This window comes from Camelus dromedarius, chromosome 36 (assembly GCF_036321535.1).
Source record: "Camelus dromedarius isolate mCamDro1 chromosome 36, mCamDro1.pat, whole genome shotgun sequence".
Taxonomy (NCBI): Eukaryota; Metazoa; Chordata; class Mammalia; order Artiodactyla; family Camelidae; genus Camelus; species Camelus dromedarius.
In genome coordinates this window covers 8717144-8741539 of record NC_087471.1, presented here as the reverse complement: position 1 = coordinate 8741539, position 24396 = coordinate 8717144, and the positions used below count along the sequence as shown (strand labels likewise).

The 24396-nt window shown below is 36.7% G+C and overlaps 1 protein-coding gene across 1 annotated transcript; it reads right to left on the bottom strand.

Annotated features, from left to right (window-relative positions):
- Window positions 1-911: 911 nt before the first annotated feature.
- Window positions 912-23752, bottom strand: ESCO2 (establishment of sister chromatid cohesion N-acetyltransferase 2). Its single transcript, XM_031442164.2, has 11 exons — window positions 23686-23752; window positions 22513-22581; window positions 20771-21602; window positions 17836-17929; window positions 13987-14044; window positions 11217-11343; window positions 9983-10114; window positions 9035-9124; window positions 8248-8391; window positions 5298-5473; window positions 912-2222 (listed from the first exon to the last, which is right to left on the bottom strand). Exons 2-11 carry the CDS (start codon window positions 22563-22565, stop codon window positions 2090-2092), a joined length of 1839 nt encoding a protein of 612 aa, XP_031298024.1. The 5' UTR covers window positions 22566-22581; window positions 23686-23752; the 3' UTR covers window positions 912-2089.
- Window positions 23753-24396: the final 644 nt, after the last annotated feature.

The following is a 24396-nucleotide window of genomic DNA, read 5'->3' as shown; positions in this document are numbered from 1 at the left end:
TTCCCAGATAGCTACTTGTTATATTATTGCAAAATCTAGTTATTAAAAGGACACACTACTATATATAAAATAAACAAGGACCTACTATCTTGTAATAACCTATAATGGAAAAGAATATGTATAACTGAATCACTTTGCTGTATACATAGTAAATCAATTATACTTCTATAAAATAAGTAAAATTGAAAAAATGCTTAAAAAAGTAATGAGAAGTGACAATGTGTACATTATTGTATTTTTTTTTCATATATCAGAGACCAGCTATACTTTTGTGTGGTGAAAATAAATAGAAATTATATTTTGGAGGCAGATCTCTAATCAAAATAAAATCATAAAAAAATTTTAAAAAATACATTTGGGAGACCAGCAGGGGAAGCTCTCATGCCCTGTGAAGACTGCAGAGCCCAACAGGAAGCAGACCTCTTCCCGCCTGGCAAGACTCAGCCAATGAGAGACTGCCACATGATAAGCATGGACTCTGTTTGTGACAGCCCTCCCAGTTTCCTTTCCCCTGTATGGAAGAGTTCTAGTTTTTGCTGAGGACTTGAAAGAGGTTACCATAGCTGCAGATCTTGAATTGTAATTCTTTGCTGATCTTGAATAAATTCTCATTTTTGCTCTGGCAGTCTGTTTGTTTTAGGTCAACAGCTGCTATAAATATACATGTGCAGGTTCTTGTCTGGGTATAGTTTTCAATGACTTTTTTTTTTTTATAAAGAGCAGGTACCATTTTTATAACCACAAAAAATTTTTAAAAGTGAAAATCAGTACATTCAATTATTCAGGAGAATAGAGGAAGAATATTGAAAAGAATTTTAATTGATGCATTATAAAAGCATTGAGCAAAATAATGTTAATAAAATTTTTAAAATAAAATATTTAAAACAATTTGTAAACACAGCAGTCCAGAAAATAGTATTAAAATGTTTGTATAATTATACACATTTGAACACTTCCAGTCTTTTTGGGAAGTAGGCTTTAAAATTTTGGAACCATTAACTTACAGGCAAATAAAAGAATGCAGAGGAACAAATTCTACATAGAGTTACAACCTGGACAACTATTTCCCTAGAGTCTTATTGCCAGACAGTAGTTAAATGATTTTGTCAAAATAAAAATAGTCTCAATCATTCTTTGTTTTTCAAAGTAAGTATTCAAGAATTATACTAGAAAAATGTGTGCATACTTAGCTGTATTTACATAATGTCATCATATTCTGTGGCCCATTAGCCTAGATGTATTTATTTACTAACCTTGGTCCTGTTATTATACATTTAAAATGTAACCATACGAATCATCTAATCCAACTGGGTATCCATTTTGTTAGGTATCAATCACCAGTAATAAGTTCACTAAAGTAGCGTTTTCAAACACCAAAAATTAATGAAACGAAAATAGTGGTTACAAAGTTTAATTTTAATTAAATCTGATCACAGGTGTGCTTTTAATGATTTTTAAAAAGACTGAAATATTGAGCTACAGAATTCTGTTCTATATAAAAGGTTATAGAAATCTTTATCATCTTTCCCTGTTACAAATTAGAAACTTGAAATACTTTAAATATACTCAGACTGAGCTGCTATAGCCAAGTACCTATAAAGTGAGAATTTTGTATACAAATTCGGGAATTACCTTCAAAAAAAATGGAAATAGAAATTATTTGCCTGGCTTTTAATTTTCCTGTTTGTTTCTGATCAGGCATGAGATAATTCTGGCCCACAAATGCTTTATAGATGATTAAGTGGCCACATTTCTGCAGAAAACCACCTCACTCTGTCCATGTTTTTATGTAGGATCCAAGGAATTTTCCAGTTATAGCTGCAAAGTTTCATAATTAAGGATTCAGAGTGCTAGTGAGTATACATCATCCAAAGATTTTTTCCTTTCTTTGAATTCCCTAATAATTATCAGCAAATTTGAAAAACCCATGACTTTTCAGTTCATAATGAACAAAACTGAGGCAGGTTTCTATATATGTGTGTGGGTTTTAGAATTTTTACTTTGATATTTGTTAAATAAGTTTGTGTTGTATGATCACAAGCTGTCTGAACTCATCCACACAGTAACTGTTCTATAGTTGAAATTGGCTTTAACTATTAAAATTGTATACAAGGAAATTAGGGGTGTTGCAGTACTTGGTTGCAAATAACTTGCCATCTGGTGTTGGGTCAGAAAATGCTATTTCATTAATGCCGAGAAAACAGCCAAACATGAACCAATTCCTAAAAAAGAGGAAAAGACAATTTAACAATGAAACCAAGTTAAAGTTTTGATTAAACATGAGCACAATTATATTTTAAAGCAATCCAAATAAAAAAATTTAATCCCCTTAAATATTCTTGATTAAAGTCAACATTTTATAAGGTGGTAAAATGACTCAATGCCTTACATGTTAGAGATGGAAATCTGATGTCATTTCATAGATGAGAGAACTAAGGCCCAGAAAAAGTTCCATACCAACCACCCAGCTGACTCGAGGTGATCCACAGTAATAAGCAACAAATATGAGATAATGTTGCTAAGTAAGAGCTGCAGATAATTAAAACAAAAATAACCACCAATTTTAGCCAGTAACTATATTCTTCTCAACTACATCACACACTCAGAGCTTTAACAAGGGAAAAACGAATCTGCATTTTGACTACCACTCTCCTTGATCCAGCTCAACTAGGATTAAAAGCAGTAAAATGAAATAGCTGAAAGAATTCAACAAAATTGAGCAATATTCTGTGAAATAACTGGCCTATACTTTTCAAGTTCTTTGATGTCATAGAAAAGAAAGGCTAAGAAACTGTTCCAGGTTAAGGAAGATGAAGACTAAAGAGATATGATGGCTAAATGCAGTATAATGACTAAATGTAATACGTAATCCTGAACAGGAAAAAAAATTTCTATGAAGGACATTTCAGACCAATGACAGAACTAAAATATGGATTTCATATTAGATAAAATCATTGTGTCAATATTAATATCCCAAATTTGGTAACCGAGCTGTCTTTGTGTAAGAGAATATCCTTGTTCTTAAGATACAACACTGAAGTTCTAAGGAGTAAAGGGGCATTTCATATGTAACTTATTTTTAAATAATTCAAGAAGAATGAAACATTAAAACAATGAATCTGGGCAAAAGTATATGGGGGGGGTTCTTTTTACTATTCTCGCTGTTCTTTTTATAGGGTTGAAATTACTTCAAAGTGAAAAGTTAAAGAATTGGATTCAATTAGGAGATAAAAGCTTCTGGTATTCTGACTGTATAACTGAATACAAGATTTAATGCTAAATTTACTAGACTCCAAAGGAAAATGTTGGTTTGATTAAATCACTCGTAGTGTCTTTTATGAGTGACATCCACTATAGAAAAACATTAGATCTGGGGTTTCAGTCCTAACTGTCCTTTTACTAGCTCATCAGTATAAACTTGTACTAACAATCCTATCTGAGCCTCAGCTGCTTCTAATGTAGAATGAGGGTAACAGTCTACACTTGTGAGGATTTAAACTTATTGCCTGTAGAGACAAAAAAAGCCAGCCTGAGGTTCCTCATATACAGGACGCTGCCAGTCATGTTACCTGGATCTTCAACCCAGATGTGTGAGAAAAGGTATGTTCTCAAATGAATGTGTTCTATATTTCTCCTCTTAGGACAACTTAATTTTTTTTTATCATTGCTTATAGGTAATCTATTGCCTCAGAACTCAAAGTATTATCTACAGACCGGCAACATTCAGCATCACCTGAGAGCTTAACACAAATGCAGAGCCTCAGGCCCCACCCCAACCTCCTGAGTCACACCCGCATTTCAGCAGGACCCCCAGGCTTGCACTTCCAGGTCTGAGAAGCACAGGTTAAGTACTAACTAGTATTCTTTATACCAAAGGTATGCATCTTTTCATGTAAAATACAGAAGACGTATTTCATAATTAACTATAAATAAAAATCTTTATAGACACCAACTTTTCTCACTGCTCCTCTTTGTAAGGTACGTGTGGGTAACTAGGATTAGGGCCCAAGACTGGAGCCTCACAGCGAGCCTCTTGGTCTTCTTACTTAAAAAGTGTATAGAACCCAAAAGGCTAGAACAGTGCTACTCGAAGTGTGGTCGTTAGTTTGTAATCTGTTATCTTAAATTCAGAAGTTGAGAGAGTTAAGTGTGAAACTCATCTATCCAACCTAGATCAGGTGATTAACAAGCAAGAAAGAAGCAAACTCATTTGTCACGTTAGAAACTTTTAAGTATCAATATACAGTGTTAGTTCAAAGTGTGCACACAGAAGTTTTATAATGGACAATTCATATCCCATAAGATTCACCCTTTAAAAGTGCACAATTCAGTGGTTTTTAGTACAGTCACAACTGTGCAACCACCTCCAATATCTAATTCAAGAACACTTGGTCATCCCCTCAAAGAAACCCTTTGCCTATTAGTAGTCGCTCTCCATTCCCCCTCCCCTCAGTCCCTGGAAACCACTGGTCTGCTTTCTACAGATTTGCCCCTTCTGAGTGCTCTCTACAAATGGAAGCACGTAGCACGGGGATCTTTCGTGACTGGTTTGTGCTTTTCCTTACAGCTGATGACGCTGAACACAGTTTCCTGTGCTTATCAGCCACTTGTACTTCTGCTTTGGAAGAACATACAAGAAATACATTGAAATCCTTTGCCCATTTTTAAGTTGGGATGTCTTTTTATTGTTGTGTTGTTAAGAGTTCTTTTATATATGTTGGATATACTAGACTCCTATTAGATAAGTGATTTGCAAATATTTTCTCCCATTCTGTGGGTTAGGTTGCTAATTTACTTTTACATTTAGTTACACTTGTGAGTTATAGTCAGTCTTTATTAATCACCTAGTCACACACTGTCAGTAAACATGTATAGCTTCTATAATTTTTTTTAAACCTATATTTTGTTTGTATAGATAATATTTATTGAAATATAATTTTATATCTGTTGAATCTAATAAAAACTTGGGCTTGTATTTTCCATTTGTTTGCTTTTTCTGTTTCATTTTCCAGCAATTCATCTTTATTTTATTAATGTGTTGGTCTGGATCTAATTAGTATTTGACCACAGGTAGTTTGAAAAGCACTGGCTAGAATGTTTCAGACTTGGAATGCTGTGCCCCAAAGTGACTTTATCTAGGTTTGCTTTTTTTTCCCTTCAGTGCCAACGCTTGCCTTAGCCTGACTTTGGTAGTATTTATACAGAAGTGTCTTACCAACATCATTCCCTGGCTTATAAACCAGGAGAGGTTCTGGGAAAGCTGATCTGGGTCTAATCCATTTTATTTTATTTCTTACCTGAGAGTATCTACCAGTCGTCTTGCAATGCGCTTTCTTCTCTTCAGTCTGAAGACCCAGATTCTGCTTATCCCACAGACTGCGGGTTCTGGTACATTTGAACATTGCCAAGCCCTGTGACATTCTTTAGAGCTTGGGGATTCTGGACCAGTTGGTTCAGACAGGACACGGAAGGCCTGCAATGATATACACAGAAATCTAGAGCTAACAACACAGCTTTTTTTTTTTTTTTTAAACCATTCTTTAAATAAAATTTAAGTATCTAAAATTAATCTTTACCTTCACCAAAAATGTTAAAATTCTTTGATATTTCTTGAATTCTTGCCAATTTAGTCACAAAATGCTTAAAAAGTACTAGCAGTTTTGAGATACTCCTACATTCCAATGTATTATACCAATATCAAATTTTCTTCTTTTATCAAATAAAAAAATTATAAAAGTCAGACTTTTGATAAAGTATGCAAACTCCTCCCATGCTCACCATACTAAAATGTAATATGCTATCCTAAAAACTGATAACACTAAAGAAAGTTTTTGCATATAAACTATGAAATTTATTTGGTATTTAAGTTTTTATTTAACTTATTTTGAAATAATTATAGATTCAGAGGAAGTTAACAAACAGTACAGAGAAGTTTAAAAAAAGTCCCCCAATTTCCCCCAATGTTTACATCTTCCATACTACAGTTCAATACCAAAACCAAGAAATTAACATGGGTACCGTGTGTGTGTATAATTCCATGACAGTTCTTCATAGCTGAATACTCATTTAACTATCACCACAGTCAAAATACAAAGCTATTTCATCATCACCAAGCTCCTCCTCTTGCTTCTTCTTTATAATCACACCCATTTTACCCCCTGTACCATCCCTAAGTCCTGGCAACCACAACCTGTTCTCTGTCTCTATAATTCTGATTATTTTGAGGCTGTCATATAAATGGAATCATACAGCATGTGACCTTTTTTAAGAACAGCTCTCTTCCACTCAGCGCAATGCCCTTGACATCTGTCCAAGTTGTTGCACCATCAACAGTAATATTCCACTTTACAGATGTACTAGTTTGTTTAAGCACTCACCAACTGAAGGACACTTTGGTTGTTTCCAGGCTTTGGCTATTACAAACAAAGCTGCTTTAAACATTCTGGTATGGGTTTTTGTGTAGAAATTAAGTATTCATTTTGGGGATAAATACCCAGGAGTATGACTGCTGGGTCATATGGTCAAATGTATGATTAGTTTTTTAAGAAACTGCCACACTTTCCCCAGAGAGGCTGTAACCTTTTACATTCCCTCCAACAATGTATGAGAAGTCTAGTTTCCCTGCATCTTCCCCAGCAAACATTTGTCATTATTTTTTATTGCAGCTGTTCTGATAGGTGTATATTAAACTACCACTTGAAATGAGAATGAATAGTAGAGTAAACGTATAAGTTGGTTGGCTATACAGATCTTACTCAACTTACGATGGGGTTACGTCCTGATAAATGTAGGTTGTAAGCAGAAAATGCATTTAATACACCTAACCTACCAAACCTCACTGCTTAGCCTAGCCTACCTTAAATGTGCTCAGAACACTTACATTAGACGACAGTTGGCAAAATCATCTAAAACAAAGTCTGATTTATGATCAACTGTTAACTATCTCATGTCATTTATTGAATACGGTACTGAAAGTGAAAAGCAAAATGATCGAATGGGTACAGGATGGTTGTAAGTGTACCAGTTGTTTCCTCTTGTGATCACTTGGTTGATGGAGAGCTGCCACTCTGCCACTGCCCTGCATCACAAGAGGGTGCATATGGCTAGCCCCGGGGGGAAAAAAATCAAAATTTAAGTATGGTTTCTACTGAAAGCCTATGGCTTCCACAGCATCATAAAGTCAAAAAACTGTAACTCAAAACATCATAAGTCAGGGACAACCTGTATTTGCCTACTGTCACTACACAAACAGCCTACTAAGATCAGAGAAAGAAAAGGCCAAATTGATCACTGTTAAAACCCAAAATACAAACCAACTGCTTTTCTCTCCAATGTCTGATACACACAAGAAACTATGTATGTGTATGTATGTGAGATGAAAAGCAGAAAAAAAAAAAAAAAGGAAAATAAGAGAGAAATAAAGATGGTAGGTATGAGGGGGAAAAAAGGAATGCATTTATAAAAAGGTGTAAGATAAATTAATGCTAGCATCATTTCAAGATGTATTGAGACATGTAGGTATTTTTAAAAGAAAGGAGACATAAGTGTGGCATATTATAAAGTCAGATAAAAAGAACATATGTGAACTACAATTCTCTCTAGCTAAAGATTACCCTATAAGCTCCTTGAAAGGAAAAACTATACATCTCTATTCTAGAACAAGGGTTGGCAACCTTTTCCTGTATGGGGCCAAACTAAATATTTTAGGCTTTTTGGGCCATGTACTCTCTGTTGCACCTACTCAACCCTGCCACTGGAACACAAGAGCAACCACAGATAACATGGAAATGAATGAGCATGGCAGTGTTCCGATAAAGCCTTATTTACAAAAACAGGTGGTGAGCCACACTTGGCCCATGGTCTAGTTTGCTAACTCCTCTGCTAGAACACTGCTAATTAGTACCTAAAGTAGATTCTAATTAAGGGACCAAGTAAGGAATTTTTTGCCAAATATATTAACCTGCACTAAGCCACAAGCTCAATAACAGAGCTCAATAACTACACTATACTTTGTAGTCCAAGTATAGAACTGACTACGTGAGCATAAGACTGACTGACTTACCCTGCTTATATAAAGCAAAATACCACATATAATAGAAATAAATGATTTCAATTATCTCTATGGTCAAGCATATTTTAGAGGGAAAAAAGTCATTAATGGTAGCACTCTTAAGTGCCTGAGACTTCTCCCTACTGCTTTATTTTGCTTACAAATTATGCCAATAATTTAAAAGATATATACCATACCTGTTTGATGGGCTCTGCAATTAAACACCCGACTACTTTCTTTTCATCAGATATAAAGAGAAAAGTTTTGGTTTTGTTTGGGTATCTGGGAACAACTTGATGGAAGCCCAATTCATTATCAACAAGTTCTTGAACCTCTTCAACCTAATGATGTTAAAAACCAAAAGAGGTGAATTTGTTTTAAAAAGTACAATAGGAAATGCATTTATATACACAAAATTTATGATAACTATCATTTTAGTCTCTTTTATCTCTACTGCCTAAATTTACACACTCCCAAAATTATTTCACTATTGTGTCTGCCACTTTGGAAACAGGGTTTTAAGAAACTATTTTAAAGATCACTTTCAGCAGAAAGAAATTCAGACTCTTGGGAGGGATGAGGAGTAGGAAGATTTTGTTCCAGCTTTATTCACTGTTCACTGCGGCTTAACATCCAGCCCAAGAAACAAAGGCAATACCAGCATAAGATTCAGACTCTGGAGCCATTAATTTCTCAACATTAAAGAGTTTGGTTTATCTTCCACAAATGGAAGATGCAATAAAGATAAGCGAAAGTGCCTTATCTATTTAATTTCCACTTGACACTCCTTTATTTGTCCTGTAATTTTAAGTTTAATTTTGTATGAACAATAAATTTGTATGAACAAATGAAAGTTACCCTTACACCTGTGCCCAAGTGGATCATCTATAAGCAAGTGTTTTACAGTCCAACATAGGTTGATACCCTGGTGGAGAATGGGGGGAGTAGGAGGAAAACAAGGATTGAAAAGCTGATGTTCCACACCTTTCTGATAGCATAAGTCGGGTCACGTGGCAGGACCATCACAATTTTCCCATCCCAAAACTCTGCTACGACACGTTCTTTTTTCCAGCCCTGTCAAAGGGAAAAAGTTACAGTTTAATTTGAAGAAGGAAAAAAAAAATCAATAATGTGGTCTGGAAAGGACAAAAAGATGAACAATGAATGATATAAAAAAGATGAGATCTAAGAAGAGTAATGTGGTAAGGGAAATAAAAGATGCCTAAACAAAGTGCATGTCCTCAAGGGGCTGACACCGTATTGGGAGACTTGTAAATAATCTATTATAAAATAAGGCGAAGTTAAGTTAAGAGCCTTTCATAAAAATATACAGAAAAAAAAAAGAATTATTAGGAGTGTGAAGGTGGGGGAGGGGTAGGATAAGCAGAGTTTTAATAAATCAAGCTAAAAATAGAATGAAGGCATGAACTACTGCAATAAAAATAGGAGAAAAGTGGATGCATTGAGCAGCAGGTGCAATGATACAGATAAGGCCAACAATAGGATGTATCTGGAGTAGGGAGGTGCCTGAAGAGGTGGGACCTCTCCTCCCAGAAGCCTGGAGAAGGCACAGAAAAGCTGCCTTGTAATGCTCTCCACACAGAAGGACCCGAAGTGAGGAGAAGGGATACTCCTCGTGTCTTTGAGTTTTGTATCCTGACTGCTCGGCTCTGCTGAAAAAGCCAGAGGTAAGGATGCAGGGTGCTCACTCCCTAGAACAATACTTCTCTCATGTTAGGGTGAAGTTCGAAATGGTACTTTTATCAAAAGTTAACTTAAATACCATCAGTCTCAAATAGTAAGGACAATAAAATGGCAGATGATAAAATATTTTTTGATCTATCGCTCTTTCAATATTTAAGCAAAAGAAATGTATCTTTTAAAGAAGTTTTACTTTCAGAACAAACCATAATGAGTGTTTTGGCTGCTTACTGCGTATCGGATTCCCTCCAGAAACCTGTGGTGATGCTGAGCGTGCTGCAGCTCGTCTTCAGGGCTGCAGGCAGCGTAGACCATGCCGCAAGACTTACATGTGGTGGCTCCGAAATGCTTCTGACCTGCATCCTATAATTGGAGGAAAAAAAAAGTCCATCTAAACATGCCACAAATAACTCTATATTTAGTTCATGTAACCATTCATTCAAATTTGTCCTTGTTCTTCTTCTATGTTGGCACAAGTGAAATACTAAATGAAAGTCTGGTTACTGCATCCTCTTCTCTCTCACCACAAACAAAATGGAATGAGACATAAAGTTGCAGTAAATTGACGGAAGAAATGAAATTGCCTTTTTGAATGGACAACGGAGAAAAAAATCAAGATGCTTTAGCTAGACCCATAGTTTTAAGAAGGAATAAGATTAAATCATAAATATGATAGCTAAGATGAACAACGGAACTTCTTTAATAAGCTTTTATATGAGAGGCCTAAAAAAGCCTTATTTCAAAGAGGCAGGGCAAAAATTTCAGGTCTTATGTATTTGTTATAGGGTATTTCTTCCTTAAGTGGTTAGGAATATTAAAATTGTTTGCCCCAAGAGTTGATACAAAATAAAAATACATAATAAAAGTTTAGGAAAAGCAGATAAATTCATGGATATAGAGAATTCTGGGATATTTGATGTCAAGGCTTATTAATTCCCATTCTATCTCATAAGGCACTGCTTAATGTTACTGAAAATACCAAATTCTGAACTGTCTATATAGGCGTTGGCAAACTTTCTGCCAAGGGCCACATGGTAAACATTTTAGGCTTTGCAGGCCACACATGGTTTTTCACATTTTTTTTTTTTAAATCCCAACCCTTTAAAATGCAAAAGCCATTTTTAGCTCATAGGCTATGGTCCAAATTTGGCCCACAGCCACATTTTGCCAAACCCAGGTCTGATGCAATGTAGCTATTCTCAGTAAGTCTATTATTGCAAAAATAATTTTCCTTACCCAGGAACAAATCATTCATCAGCATTCTAGTAAATTACTAGCCTTGCCCAACACTATCAGTTCAAAAAAGTACCTGAGTAGCTTTAAATGCTGCCACCAGAGCAGAGCTAGCATTCACAAAATCAGAACATTTATAACCCCTGGTAATTATGCTAAGACAACACATCAGACTGCATGTTCTATGCGTGAGAACCACCTACAGGAGTAGCTTTGTTTTAACTTTACTCACAATGATGAGCTGGTCTTTTGTTTCTTTATTTGCATCTCTGGTGTTAGTATTTTTCTGTATATTGACTTGTTTCAAGAAGTTAGTAGATGTGACGGATCCCAAAGAAGACTCTTCTTCAACTAGAGATCTTGAAATAGAAGTTTGGAAAGTTATTATTTAATAATTTTAAAATGTTTGAGGAATTATAATGAAAATAAAACAGATACGTATATAACACTTGCAGAGCACTTGGCAATTTTTAGTGCTTTCTACTGATGGTAACCTGATAAAGCAATAGGGCTAGAAATAGTGAGAAACCCGAGGCCTACTCAGAAAGGATCTTACTCTAGTGAAGAATGGCGGCAAGATGAAACCCTTGTCTTCCAAGTCCAAGTCCAAGGGGTTTCATCTACAGTACCAGATGCACACAGGCAGGGTGTCTTTGTAAGCCGATGTTGCCCTTAAAAATCAATCTTTTCCTGCTTTATCAAATCTTAGGACAGTTATTTACCCATGAAGGCATAAAGAAACTCCTGGAACACCACAGCAAATAAGTAGACTCTAGTACTGAATCTCACAGACCCACAGAAGTCAGCCACCAGCATATTATGATCCAACAGCTTTTTACTGGGGCAGTGAGTGAGACTAGTACACTCACTTGTCCTCGTGCCTAAAGTAGCAGCCCACTATTCTCAAATTCTTAGGGAAAAAAATTTTTGGTTGGACAGATGTTGAGGCAACCTTTTCCCATTAGGAAAGGATGATGGCATTGAGATTGCAAACTGGAGCCCCTCAGGACAAATCCAGCTAGCAGGTATGTTTTGATGGATCCACACAGTGTTTAAAACTTTGGATTAGCTACCAATACTTTACAATCTAGAGATTTCACTTAAAAAAATGTGTATTTCCAATACTGCAAGAGACACTATAAGATCACTAGACCTGTATTTTGTCGAAGAATCTCCTAGTTGGAGCTACAGAGCACACGCTCTTTTATGGGACATGGTCTCCAGTTGGCTCCAGTCTCCACCCCGCCTGGCTGGCTCTGTAGGCACTGAGCCTGTAACCCTTGCCTTATAATGAAAAGACCTCTTCCCAAGGACCAAAGAAATAGAAATCTCTGCAAGGAAAAGAAACCAAGTGTCTAAATCAACAGGTTCAAACATAAACTGACACTGACAAATGAGAAAACACTGGGGAAAAAACTGTCTAATGCTTTATGCTAACCCAAGCTGTCTTGTTATCATCTCACCAGAAAATGGCTTTCAAACTGTCTTGACAAACCTATAGTAGAGAATATATTTCATATTATGACCAATATAGACATACACATATAACTGAAAAAAATAATCACTCAAAAATGCTGGATGTGATGCCCTTAAACTGATTTGACAACCTACTAATCCCTGTAATCTAAAAAACACCTGTCTAGGTCGGTGACCCTCCCCGGCTTATGCAACCCTTGCTAAGTAACTCAGCTCTTCCCATCCCTGCACACGTGACCAGTCTCTTCTATCCTAGCAATTTTAATACTTCGTTATACATATTTGTTTAAATGCCTGTCCTCCTCAAACCATAACTTCCTTGACAGCAGGCTCATGTGTTATTTATTTCCACATCTCTAAAACTCAGTGTTGTTCAATACCACATAGTACTCTATAAATGTTTGCCAAAGGAACGAATGAATGAAAATGAATGTGACACTATGAACCCAGAGAATCTGTAATCTACCTAAAATCAAAGTCATAGATTACACCATGAGAAATTGATGATATCTAACTTTTTGGGCCATACGTAACAAGCAAATTTCAAATGATTCAAACAATAATCTCCTAATATCTCCTTATGCTAGGTTAAATTAGTTTATACACTGTTACTAGCTAATTGTGGTAGGTTTCAATCCTCAATAAACAGTCATGAAAGAAGACAGACAAGAAAAGGGAAAGGTAAAAAACCTAGGAATATGGCCTTTGAAGGGGAAAAGCTGCCCACCCAACTCAGTCTCCAAGGCATTCAGGGTGAGGTGCCATATGAGTAGGAGAACTTAGCTAATAAGTTCCTTGCTCAATACCTTTAGTTATTTATCTTCAAACAGGAAGAGAGGAACCAAAGCTGCTTAGCAAGATGTTCAGACTGTAAGAAACTTCTTTTTCAGAGCTTTTCCATTTATGCTCACATGCACTCACCCCAACCTGAACTTTGACCAGGACAGCGGCAGCTTCACCGCTAGGATTTATAATAGCATTAAGCGGCTGCAAATTACTTATTTCTCTGGCCAGAGTTTCATCATCTAGAAAGTGGAGTAATTGTATCTACACCATGAGGTTGTAAATGCCCATTAGACATTAACTATTATCAATGTACCCATGGGAGGCAATAGAGCCTAACAGGCTTTGACTGAAAGGTGGGTTCTAGTCGTGGTTCTGCCACCTAACAGCAGTGCTACTGTGGCTGAGTGATAGTTTCCTCAGATGGAAATGGCAGTAATAGTATCAACCGTCTGGGTTGCTGTGAGGGTGAAATAATGGGTGTAAACTAATTATTATGGGCCAGGTACTGTATAAAAATGGAACAATTATTATTATTCAAGCCCATAAAGGCCTTTTCCTTCTCTCAACTCTTAAGTTCTAAGAAATTTCTGTGAGGGTCTGACTTCATCTCCTATTCTCAAATTCTCCTTCAAGGGGAGGAAAGAAATGCTCTCCAAACTAAATAGTATAAGAAAGAAAAAGGGACCCAGTAGACTCATGCTTAAATAAATCTTGAACATTAAAATAAGACCAACCCCTACCTTTTTGTATTGACTGAAGACACACTGAAGATGGGATAGACAACGGACTCAGGAGAAACTGGTAGGGAAAAAAATAATAATAATTTATATTGTAGAATAAACTTAAAGGTTTAAAGCATGAGATCTTAAAGATTAATAAGACCAAAATACTCACATTATTTGATTTCAATATATAACAGTAATCAAGACAGGATGGTGTTGGCAAAACGATAAACAAACAGATCAATGGAACAAAGTAGAGAGCCCAAAATATACCCATGCAAATATAGTCAACTAACTGACAAAGAGACATAAGTTAGTTCAGTGCAGAAAGGATAGTCATCAAATGGTGCTGGAACAATTGGACACCCATATGCAAAAAAAAGACATACAAAAATTAACTCAAAATGTATCACAGATCTAAATGTAAACTGAAAAACTAAAAACTCCTAGAAAAAAAATACACACGAACTTGGGTTTGGTAAGTTTTTACACACAACACCAAAGGCACAATGCATGGAAGAAAAGTTAATTAAGTTGGACTATTTTCAAATTTAAAAAGAAAGCAATCCAATTAAATATGGGCAAAAGAGCTGAATAGACCCTTCACCAAAGACATACGGATGGCAAATAAACACAAAGGACGCTCAGCATAATTTGTTATTAGGGAAACGCAGATTAAAAGCACAATGAGATATTACTACACACCTATTAGAATGGCCAAAATCAAAAACAATTGACAATAACAAATGCTGGAGAGAATGCGAAGTAACAGGGATTCCATTCATTGCAGGTGGGGATGCAAAATGGCACAGCAGCTATGGGGTATTTGGCAGTTTTGTATAAAGTTAAACATAGTTCGCCACACAACCCAGCAATCATGCTTCTAGGTATTCACCCAAGTGTTCTGAACTCTGATGTTCACATAAAAACATGTACACAAATGTTTATAGCAGCTTTTTTTCATAATTGCTAAAAACTAGAAGCAATCAAGATGTCCTTTAATGGGGAATGGATAAACAGACTATGTTTGGTACATCCATAATTCAGCAAAAAAAGGGAATGAGCTATTGATAAACGCAACAACACAAGTGAATCTTAAAATGTGTTTTACTAAGTGAAAGAAGTCAGACCCAAAAGGCTATATATTGCATGACGGCATTTGTGTGACATTTTCACTGGAAGAGGTAAGACCATGGGAGCAGAAAACAGATTAATGGTTGCAGGGGGATGAGGAAGGGTGGAATAGTTGACTACAAAGGGTACACATAAGAGAAATTTTAGGGTGAGAGAACTGTTCTGTAGGGTACTGGAGTGGTTGTTTCACGGCTCTATGCACTTGGCAAACCCCACAGAACTGTATAAAGAGTAAAATTTTGTGTATGCTAAAAAAAAAAATAACCCATGGTGTTGAGAGATCCCAAGACGGAATGCAGACTATGACAAATGAATCTAACTGTATTAAAACTGTATAAATAACTGCACTGAGGAGCTATGGGGAGAAAGATGACCTAAGTAACTTTACAAAATGGTGTTCTGACTAGAAATTAGAAGGCTAAAGACAAAAGGACTGTGCTTAATTATTACACTCTAATTGATAAATATGTTTATCACAAGAATATGAATTAACAATTCTGAAACTGTTTTGCAGGTATACTGGGACTGAACTTAAGTAGGCAGACAGTAATTGGCAGGAATCAAGTTTCTCCCTGAGAGAAGTTACAGATAAAAAAGGGAGTGAGGGATAAGCCCTGTGGTACTGGATTAGAGTCAGAGACATCATCCAGTTTGGGTTTATATTTAGCTGTGTACAGATAGAGAGACACAGAAACAATTACAGATATTTGCATATACATGGGTTGGGATATTTTCTAGCTCTGTCTGCTGAGAGGGCCTAGGAGCAGTGACATTCCAGGAGCAACAAGCACACAAGTCCAGATCTTGGTTTCTAAGTAATATTCCCTAATAGAAGGAACCAGGCGTTGCTTAGAGAAATGGCTGAGTCTAGGACTGGGTCAGGGAAAATGCAAGATGAGCCTAGAGCATCTTGTAGTTTCAGAAAGTAATGAGGAAGTTCTCAAAAATCAAAAAAACGGGATATGTCAAAGAGCACTGACCCGATAAGATCTCCCAATGGTCAAAGCTAAAACAATATGAACAACAGAATAAATCATGTAGTATTAGATTTTAACCCAAAATATAAAATAAATATTCATGAGTGCATATTGATGAGTATCCAGGAGTCCATTTATTTATTTAAAGATTGAATAAATAAATGAGAGAAGAGACAACTCTTCGTTAAGGAAGAATTCCAAATAATATACATAAATACTTGCCCTTCCAGGAGATGGAGCTTAATCCCCACCCCTCCCTGAAAGGGTGGGCGAGACTTAGTGACTTACTTCCAAAGAACAGAGTATGAAATAGGAAAAAGAGTAACTTATACAGTAAAGAAACTGGGCAAACCTGACTTTAATCCAGCCCTAGAGGTTAACATCATCTGTGAGTCATGTGGACATCAGCACCTGACATGATGTGCTCAGCTGTATTCTTCCCCCAACCCCATAACCCCAATCTAATGATGAGAAAAACATCCGAAGAACCCACGTTCAGGAACATTCTATAAGGTATCTATCTGGCCAGTACATCTCAAGAATGTCAAGGTCATGAAAAACATGGAAACAAGGAAAAGACTGAGAAAGCAGTCACAGACCAGAGGAGACTAAGGAAACATGGCAACTAAGTGCAGTGTGGTCCCCTGGACTGGATCCTAGAACAGAAAGAGGACAGTAATGGAAAAATTGGTCAACTCCAAATACAGTCTAGAGCTTAGTTAACAGCAATGCACCAATGATCAGTTTCTTAGTTTTGACAAAAGTACCACGGTAATAAGATGTGAACAGTGGGGGATACAGGGTAATACAAAAGCTCTCTGCAATATCTTTACAACTTTTCTGTAAATCTAAAATTACTGCAAAATAAAAAGCTTATTAATAAGAAAGACAAAAGTTCAATTGTCTTTCTTATTCAAGTTCAAAAAGTTGATTTTCTCAGAAAAACAGTACACTGAAAGTAGGCTATTTTATTTAGTAAATGAGATTATGCTTTTAGTTTTATCTTTTTCTGTATACTTCCTGTGAGCTACAGTTTCTCACTATAGTCTTTATGTCTACTCCTAAATAAATTTTAATTCATTTCCAAATGTACAGATACAGCCAACAAAGTAAAGTTACCAAGAATCGGGCTGGTAAGTAGAATCTTAATTAACTTCTTTCTATATTCATAGTTTAGTAAATACTGTTTAAATGAACAATGACACTGTAAGTTAATAATAGGATTTCAGAACTAAGAAGAATTGAAAAATTAAGACTAAGCCCTCACTTTAGAGATCTCTTCTCTAAATCACACAGTTAATGAGCAGCAAACTTAAGACAATACCCCAAGGTTGCTGCTGCCCAATTCAATGCCCTTTTACAGCTTAGTATATTCTGCTTACAAATGGCCTTTGATCACAAATATATAACATAAATTGTTTTCACTCCATTCTATTATTTGGGGTAAAAGGTAGGTAAAATGTGTATGATGAAAACACCCAGCTCTAGGGAGCCTAGACATCTCACAGACCAATTAGGCACCAGTATTTTGCCTTAAGTTCCAGCCTACCGACTCCTTGTCTCCTCCTCCTCAAAATGTCCTGCACTGCTTATCACAGAAAACAGTGTTACCAAGATAAACACAGACACAAAGTTACAGATACTGAATATTTTTTTAAAAATCCAAAATATTATTGAATATAATTTCATATTGACACACGTAATGAGGCATTATTACAAGCAAATAAACTCACTCTAAGAAGAAGTTTTTTCTTACCTGCCTTGTTCTCACTGAAAGAATCCTCTGAAGGAAAACTCTTACTTTCATCAGTTTTACATTCCTTTGAAGAAACAACTCTACCTGATGAATCCTGAAAATAATGAATAAGTAAAATTAGGAAACCTATACAATTCTTACTCGCTTTCTATTTAGTGAATGAATCCCAATAGATCTGCTTCTAAAACAAAACATGTAGTTTGTTATAAATTACATTTTATAACATAATTTTAAATTCTCAATTTACAATCTATTTTAAGGAAAATTTCTTCTATAGTTACTAAACGTACCTAATCTTCTAAAAGACAGGGTGTTCATATTTGTCTGTAATTTGTCAACCTGTCAAAAATCTATTATTTCCTGATAAGATGACAGATTGAAGATTATAGAACATTCCTTCTATAAAAATGAATTGAACAAAAAAAATTAGTAAAAACAGGAAAAATTTCCCCAGGAGCGACCAAACTGCAAAGGGACAACTTTTTGTCATAAGCTTTAAAAACAGCCAGCTAAGGGAAAAAAAAGAACATTCTAGAGTAGCTGAAGAGGCTTCTAACTCCCACTTTTTGGGCAGTTTAACAGGGAGGTAGGAAAAACAAAGTAGAACAAATCCTGACAAATTTCACTAACACTACTAATTTGGTGAGACTTAGAGAATATATAGCTTGAGGAAAAAGGAAAAAAAACTGATTAAGGTGGAATTCCTATTCAAGATCATAACATTTCAGAAGAGGTGGGACAACCAACCAGTTTGCCATTTTTCAGGGCCCCATAATGAGCTGCGGAAAGGTTATGCACCCTTGAATGAAAACAGATTTCACCCTTGGCTAGCAGAGATGAATAATAAGTAGTGGGTACTTAAAATCTTAAGAAGAGAACAGAACCAAGTTCCACAAATTTAAGATGCAAGAAAGCCCAGCTTCTCAGGCTGAAAACTAAACAGAACCCAATACCTAGTCCCTTAAATGAAACTCAGAAAAGAAAGTCAGAGAAGCGTTGCAGAGAAATCATCATGTCACTATAACACGACTGAATCCTCATCACCAAATAGATATGGAAAATACTAATCAGGAGGTGGATGGGTGGAAAGGCAGGGTCCCAGCCCGCACTTTGTTTTGTTGGATTGAGAATTTTAGCTCGAGTTGTGCCCCCAAGTTTTAAACATTGAGGTACATTTATAAACAGTGAAGTGCACAGATTTATAAAGTATAGTTTGATAGATTTTGATAAACTTCTATACCATGTAACCAAGACCCCTATCAAGATATAGGGGTGTGGGCTTTTTTTGTTTTTTTTTGTTTTTGTCAGAAACAATATGAAGAATTAGTAGAATTAGACTGTTACGACTTAGGCAGCAAAACATGTTCCATTTAACAATATACTTGGCAATATTTGATACACAGGAAGAAACATTTACAGTGGGAACTGCAAACCTCAGTAGCAAGTAAGTAAAATTAGCAGCAAAACTAGACTGATCTAGATATGTATTCAAACATTGACTTAGTGGAAGAAAATGAAGAGCCCATTCCTGTCAAATGGTAGTCTGACACCACGTTTCAGGATTACTGCTGTGCAGGAATATGGGCTTAGCTTTGCCAGAACTCAATTTTTCATGAAACGCCAGAGATCTTATATCTTTTAAAAATGCTGGCTCTAAATATTCTGTAGACCAAGCAAAGCATCCATGGGCTGGACCTGGTCCACTGGTCCCCAATTACAATCTCTGCCTTTGAGATCTGAACTTTACGTGACTCCTAGAGGTATGCACTGGGGTTGAATTTGAGAGGAAGCAATGAGAACAATCAGAGGAGGTAGGTGAGGAGGGAAATGACTACAGTGAGAGTTTGAATTGCTCAATATGTATGCCTGTGTAGTGGGCACTGCGTGAAAACCTGTCAGTTCGCCAGCTACGAGGGTTGTGATGAGCATACTTAAGTCACCACAGACATGGAAGACGCCAAACTGGGGAAAGCTTTTCTTAAAGCATGTTGCCCTCATTGTTTTCTGCACCTAGCTACCTCAGAAACAAAACGAAACAAAACAACAACCTTTTCCTCCTTACTGATAGGTCAACAATAGAAGGTATAGACCTGTATTGTTGATTATGGTAGCCACCAGCCACAAGCAGCTAATGAGAACTTGCAGCATGGCCAGTCCAAACTGATATATGCTGCAAGTGAAAATATAAACATGGATTTCAAGGACTTAGTATCAAAAATAGAACGTAAAATATCTCATTAATAACTTTTTATATTGATTACATTGAAATGGTAACATTTAAAGTATATTGGGTTAAACTTTTAAAATTGTTTTTAACTTTTTTTTCATGTGGCCAATAGAAAATTTTAAATTACACCTGGTTGGTATTGTTTCTACCAGACAGTACTAGTCTAGGCTAGCTGTGTTAAATATGAGCAAGATCAAGAAAGCACAGAGCATCCATGAAAACATACTACGTAAAACAGACCAAAACCCAACTGTGCATTCACAGTGGTCATCTCCAAATAGTGGGATTACAGAAGCTGAATATTTTTCATATTCTTTGTAGTCTCTTAATTTTCTAGAATAAGCTAGTACTTTAAATAATGAGCTGAAACAAAAACAACATGCTCATTCTCTGGAAATCTACTATCTGAATTTTGTTATTTCCAGTTTCTAAAAACGTTGACTACCAAATCAAAGTTAAGCTTCTCTGGACTTCAGTCATGCAGGAACTTAATAAAATGTAAACCTTAATGCCAAAAAAGGGAGGCAAGTCCCGTGTTTCTGCCCTGCCTCTAAATTCTTTATAGTGATATTATTTGGCTTCATAAAAGCAGTCCTCCAGAATTTAAACAAAATTTTGTTCAAAGTTTTATACATATATATCATGTACACTAAAGTTTTGTTATATAGCCAACTTAGTTTTAAAAGTGCTATATTTAGTTTTCTTTACCTTTATTAATTTCTGTTCATTTTTACTTCTTTCACTCAGCAGCTCAACATTCAGTTCCTTTTCTAGTAACAAGCACTTTGGCACTTGCCTTGTCTCAGAACTTCCTTCACTGACAGTCTCTACATCAGACTCTTCAATAACTTCTGATTTATTCTTCTGGGTGAGTCTCAATAATGGCTTATCTTCCAGGGACAATTTTCTCAGAGGCGTTTTTTTCCGACTAACAAAAAAAGCTGCTCCACCCTGAAGGGTAACTTGTGGTTTGACTTTTTGGCTTAGAACCCGAGGAGGATTTAGATTATTTTCAGCTGAGTAACAATTATTCTCTTTCTCCACATTTGGCTTATAGGCCACTCGATTTTGCTTGGAATTTTTAGAATTCTTTGATACAGGCTTGATGCATTTGTAACTTGGTTGATACTTAGCAGTTAAACTCTTCTGTGATTTTTTGTTCACTTTCTTGGAGCAGACTGGTTTTCTCTGCCTTTTTTCTGTCATACTAGGATAAGATTTATCTTCATTATTAGTTTTTGGACAAGTGGATCTACTCTCTTTTATCAGCTTTCTCTCCAATGGATTGAGGTACCACTTATCTTTGTTGTAAAAGGATACAGTAGACATAGCAGATTTAAATGGTGAACCTTGACCGGCAGGTGGCAATCTAATTTTAGTTGTTTTGAGTGAACTTGAAATGAAATGGCCTTGTTGAGAGTGATGAAACTTCTCTTCATTTTTATCGCTGCTTTGACAAGTGTGCTTTTGATTAGGTGATGGAAATACATTTTCAGTAAAGTCCAGAATTAATTTCTTTGATGGAATATCTGATGATAGGCTGTGAAAAGAAATACAGTCCATTGGTAAGTATTGTTATTTTGCTTTAATATTTGTGTCAAATTACTGCTAAGCAATAAACAACTCTCCATCTAAGGCATATTAAAAATACATCCTCTCCATCAAACATCCATCCATATACATTATTAGCTTAACAACAGGATTCTCAAATTCTGTCTTTACCTAACAAAGCATTTGAATATTTTTCAAAACTAAGAGCCCAATAATGTTTGTGAAAACAAACACTGTTTACAAAGAAGCTTTGAGGGGGGAGTGTATAGCTCAGTGGTAGAGCACGTGCTTAGCATGCAAGAGGTCCTAGGTTCAATCCCCAGTACCTCCATTAAAACAAACAAGCCTAATTATCTCCCCTGCTGAAAAAAAAAAAGAGGATGTGTCCTCCTGAAAACAATCCTCAGTAACAAAGAAGCTTTGAGATACACATATGTGTGTGTGTGTGTGCATGCGCGCCCACACGTTTTGAAACCTATTTCTAAGTCTTGGCCATATACTTTGCTACACGTTCTCTACAACGATTAATTTTACATAATAAACTACTGACTGTTCTGTGGGGAGTAATTTACAGGATTCCTTACAGATGAGCACCTACTGTACGTAAAACACTATGTTAAATGTTACATAACAGAGCAGAAAGAATCAAGGTAATGAAAGATTTGACACACATTTCCAAGCCATAGAAAACAGCTCTCTCTGATCCCCTCCGAAGCCAATAAAGAATTAATTATGAAAGCTTACAGTATTTCCAGACTAGAGTTAGAATATAAAACATTACTGTAGCCACAAGGAGTAGGTGAATGGAAGAATGGAAATATTTCGAAATAGGAGAAGATAAAAAATGCAAGACTGGATTTTTCACTTTTAAGAGGTTCTACCCATAGGATGAGACTTACTTGTCACAGTTCAGAGAATGCTGCTTCCTCTTCCTTGGAGTTAAAGCTGACATCTTCTTAACTGAACTCCTATAAGCAAAAAGACAATTATAATAACCAAATTCATCTAACGTATACAAAAATCACAATATCAAAAGTACACTTTAAAAGCCTGAAAAAGTTTTCAGATGGGTGATGGTCTATAAAGATGCAAGAAAAATGTTTTTTGAAAAAGCAAATCACTTTAAAAAAGACTGAAACCATGAAGGTTAAAAAAAGGAAAAGCACCACATCACAGTACAATTTAATTAGTTAATTAAGCAGGATAGTACGTTTCAAGCTGGAAAATCATCCTACTTGGAGGAAGAATTTTACTCAGAGCACACCTCCCCCCTTCAATTAGCCTGATTAATTCATACGAAGTTTAATCGCTATATTCTGGGCAGCTGTCCTGCCATGGCTTTCACCCCTCCCGTTAGATGCTCTTGCCCCAGGCTTCCATTGCACCCTACACTTCCTTAGTAATCCATTCAGCACATTTTCTTGTTGTTGGTTTGATTGTCTTTCTCAACAGCCTGCGTGTTCAATGAAGGCAGAAACCGTCTCTAACTTTTTTATTAGAAGCCAACAGGAAGACGGGTGGAGCATAATCCTCCCTCATTTTACTAGCCCAGGAGCAGCTTGTTTTCCTTGTTTACAAAATTCTCTGCCCTCCTAAGGCTGCGGATAGTAAACACAATTATCCACGTTAACTCTCAAGCAGATGCTATGTTGCTCTATTGTTACTCAGTAAGAGTTTTCCCTTCCCCTTCCTTCGGATAGGGTATATTTTTTAAAAATTAAAGAAGCGTGATTTCAAAGTTAAACAGAAAGACCAGGGTCTCTGGTAATTCATGTCGAGCTACAGCTTAAGGGGAGACCGTTCTGGGGCTGACAGGAAAGGCAGGAGAGAAAAGCACCCCTGTCACCGAAGGCTGGCAGGGCAAAAAGACCAGAAAATTCGGGCGTCAGAAAGAAGGAAACCCAGTGACCTGGAAGCGCGGAGACCCGCTCGCTGGCTTGGGTCTCCCGCCGCGAACGCGCCAAGCCCCGAGCAAAAGCTCTTTTCTCCTTGACATTCACCCCCACGTCCCACAGAACCTCCCGGTCTCCCGGCTCTTCCACCTCCCCGCCTCGGCCCTCCACGGCAGTCACCTGCGCCTCGGAGCCAGCGACCTCTCCTCAGCCAAGCCAGGGGTCCTCCACTGTGTTCAAATTCTCGCGCGCCAGTCCGGGCAGAAGCCGCTGCGTTCCAATTCGCCGCTTCCCAGCGCTCCCTGGGGCTGGCTCGGTGATTGGCCGGGCGCTGGCGCTTGCCCCGCCCACCCGGGAGGCGGTCTCCAAGCTTCTCCCGCCCTTGGAAAGCGAAACACTCTCTTCTCACCGAAACTATGACTTCCACAATCCTTTGCGGCAGCGCCGGGCTCCATTCCCAAAGCCTCAATTTAAGTGTATTCTGGGAACCGTAGTTTTCGGCAGAATAAAGGCGCGCTCTTGAACTCGAGGCACATTCTAGGGTCACGTGGTGTAAGATGTTTTTCTAAAAGCCGACTCTTCAAGATTCTCGAGGCAGTTATTTTTCACATTTGAAGCTTTATTGTTAGTTTAACTTTTTAAAAAACTAGTAATGTTAGGTTTCTAGCTCATTTTAAGTTAAATTTTAAAATTAAATCATGACAGTAATATCTACATGCCAGGCATTCTCACATGTTTTATGTGTTCTGTTTCATTTACTCCCACTACAGTCTATGAAATATACATTTACACCATTTTACAGAGAACAAAACTGAGAGCCTGAAACAATTACTATTTATAGGACAGCTGGGTTCTTGCTTTGAAAAGCCGGGAGGTTCCTAAAGCACTCAT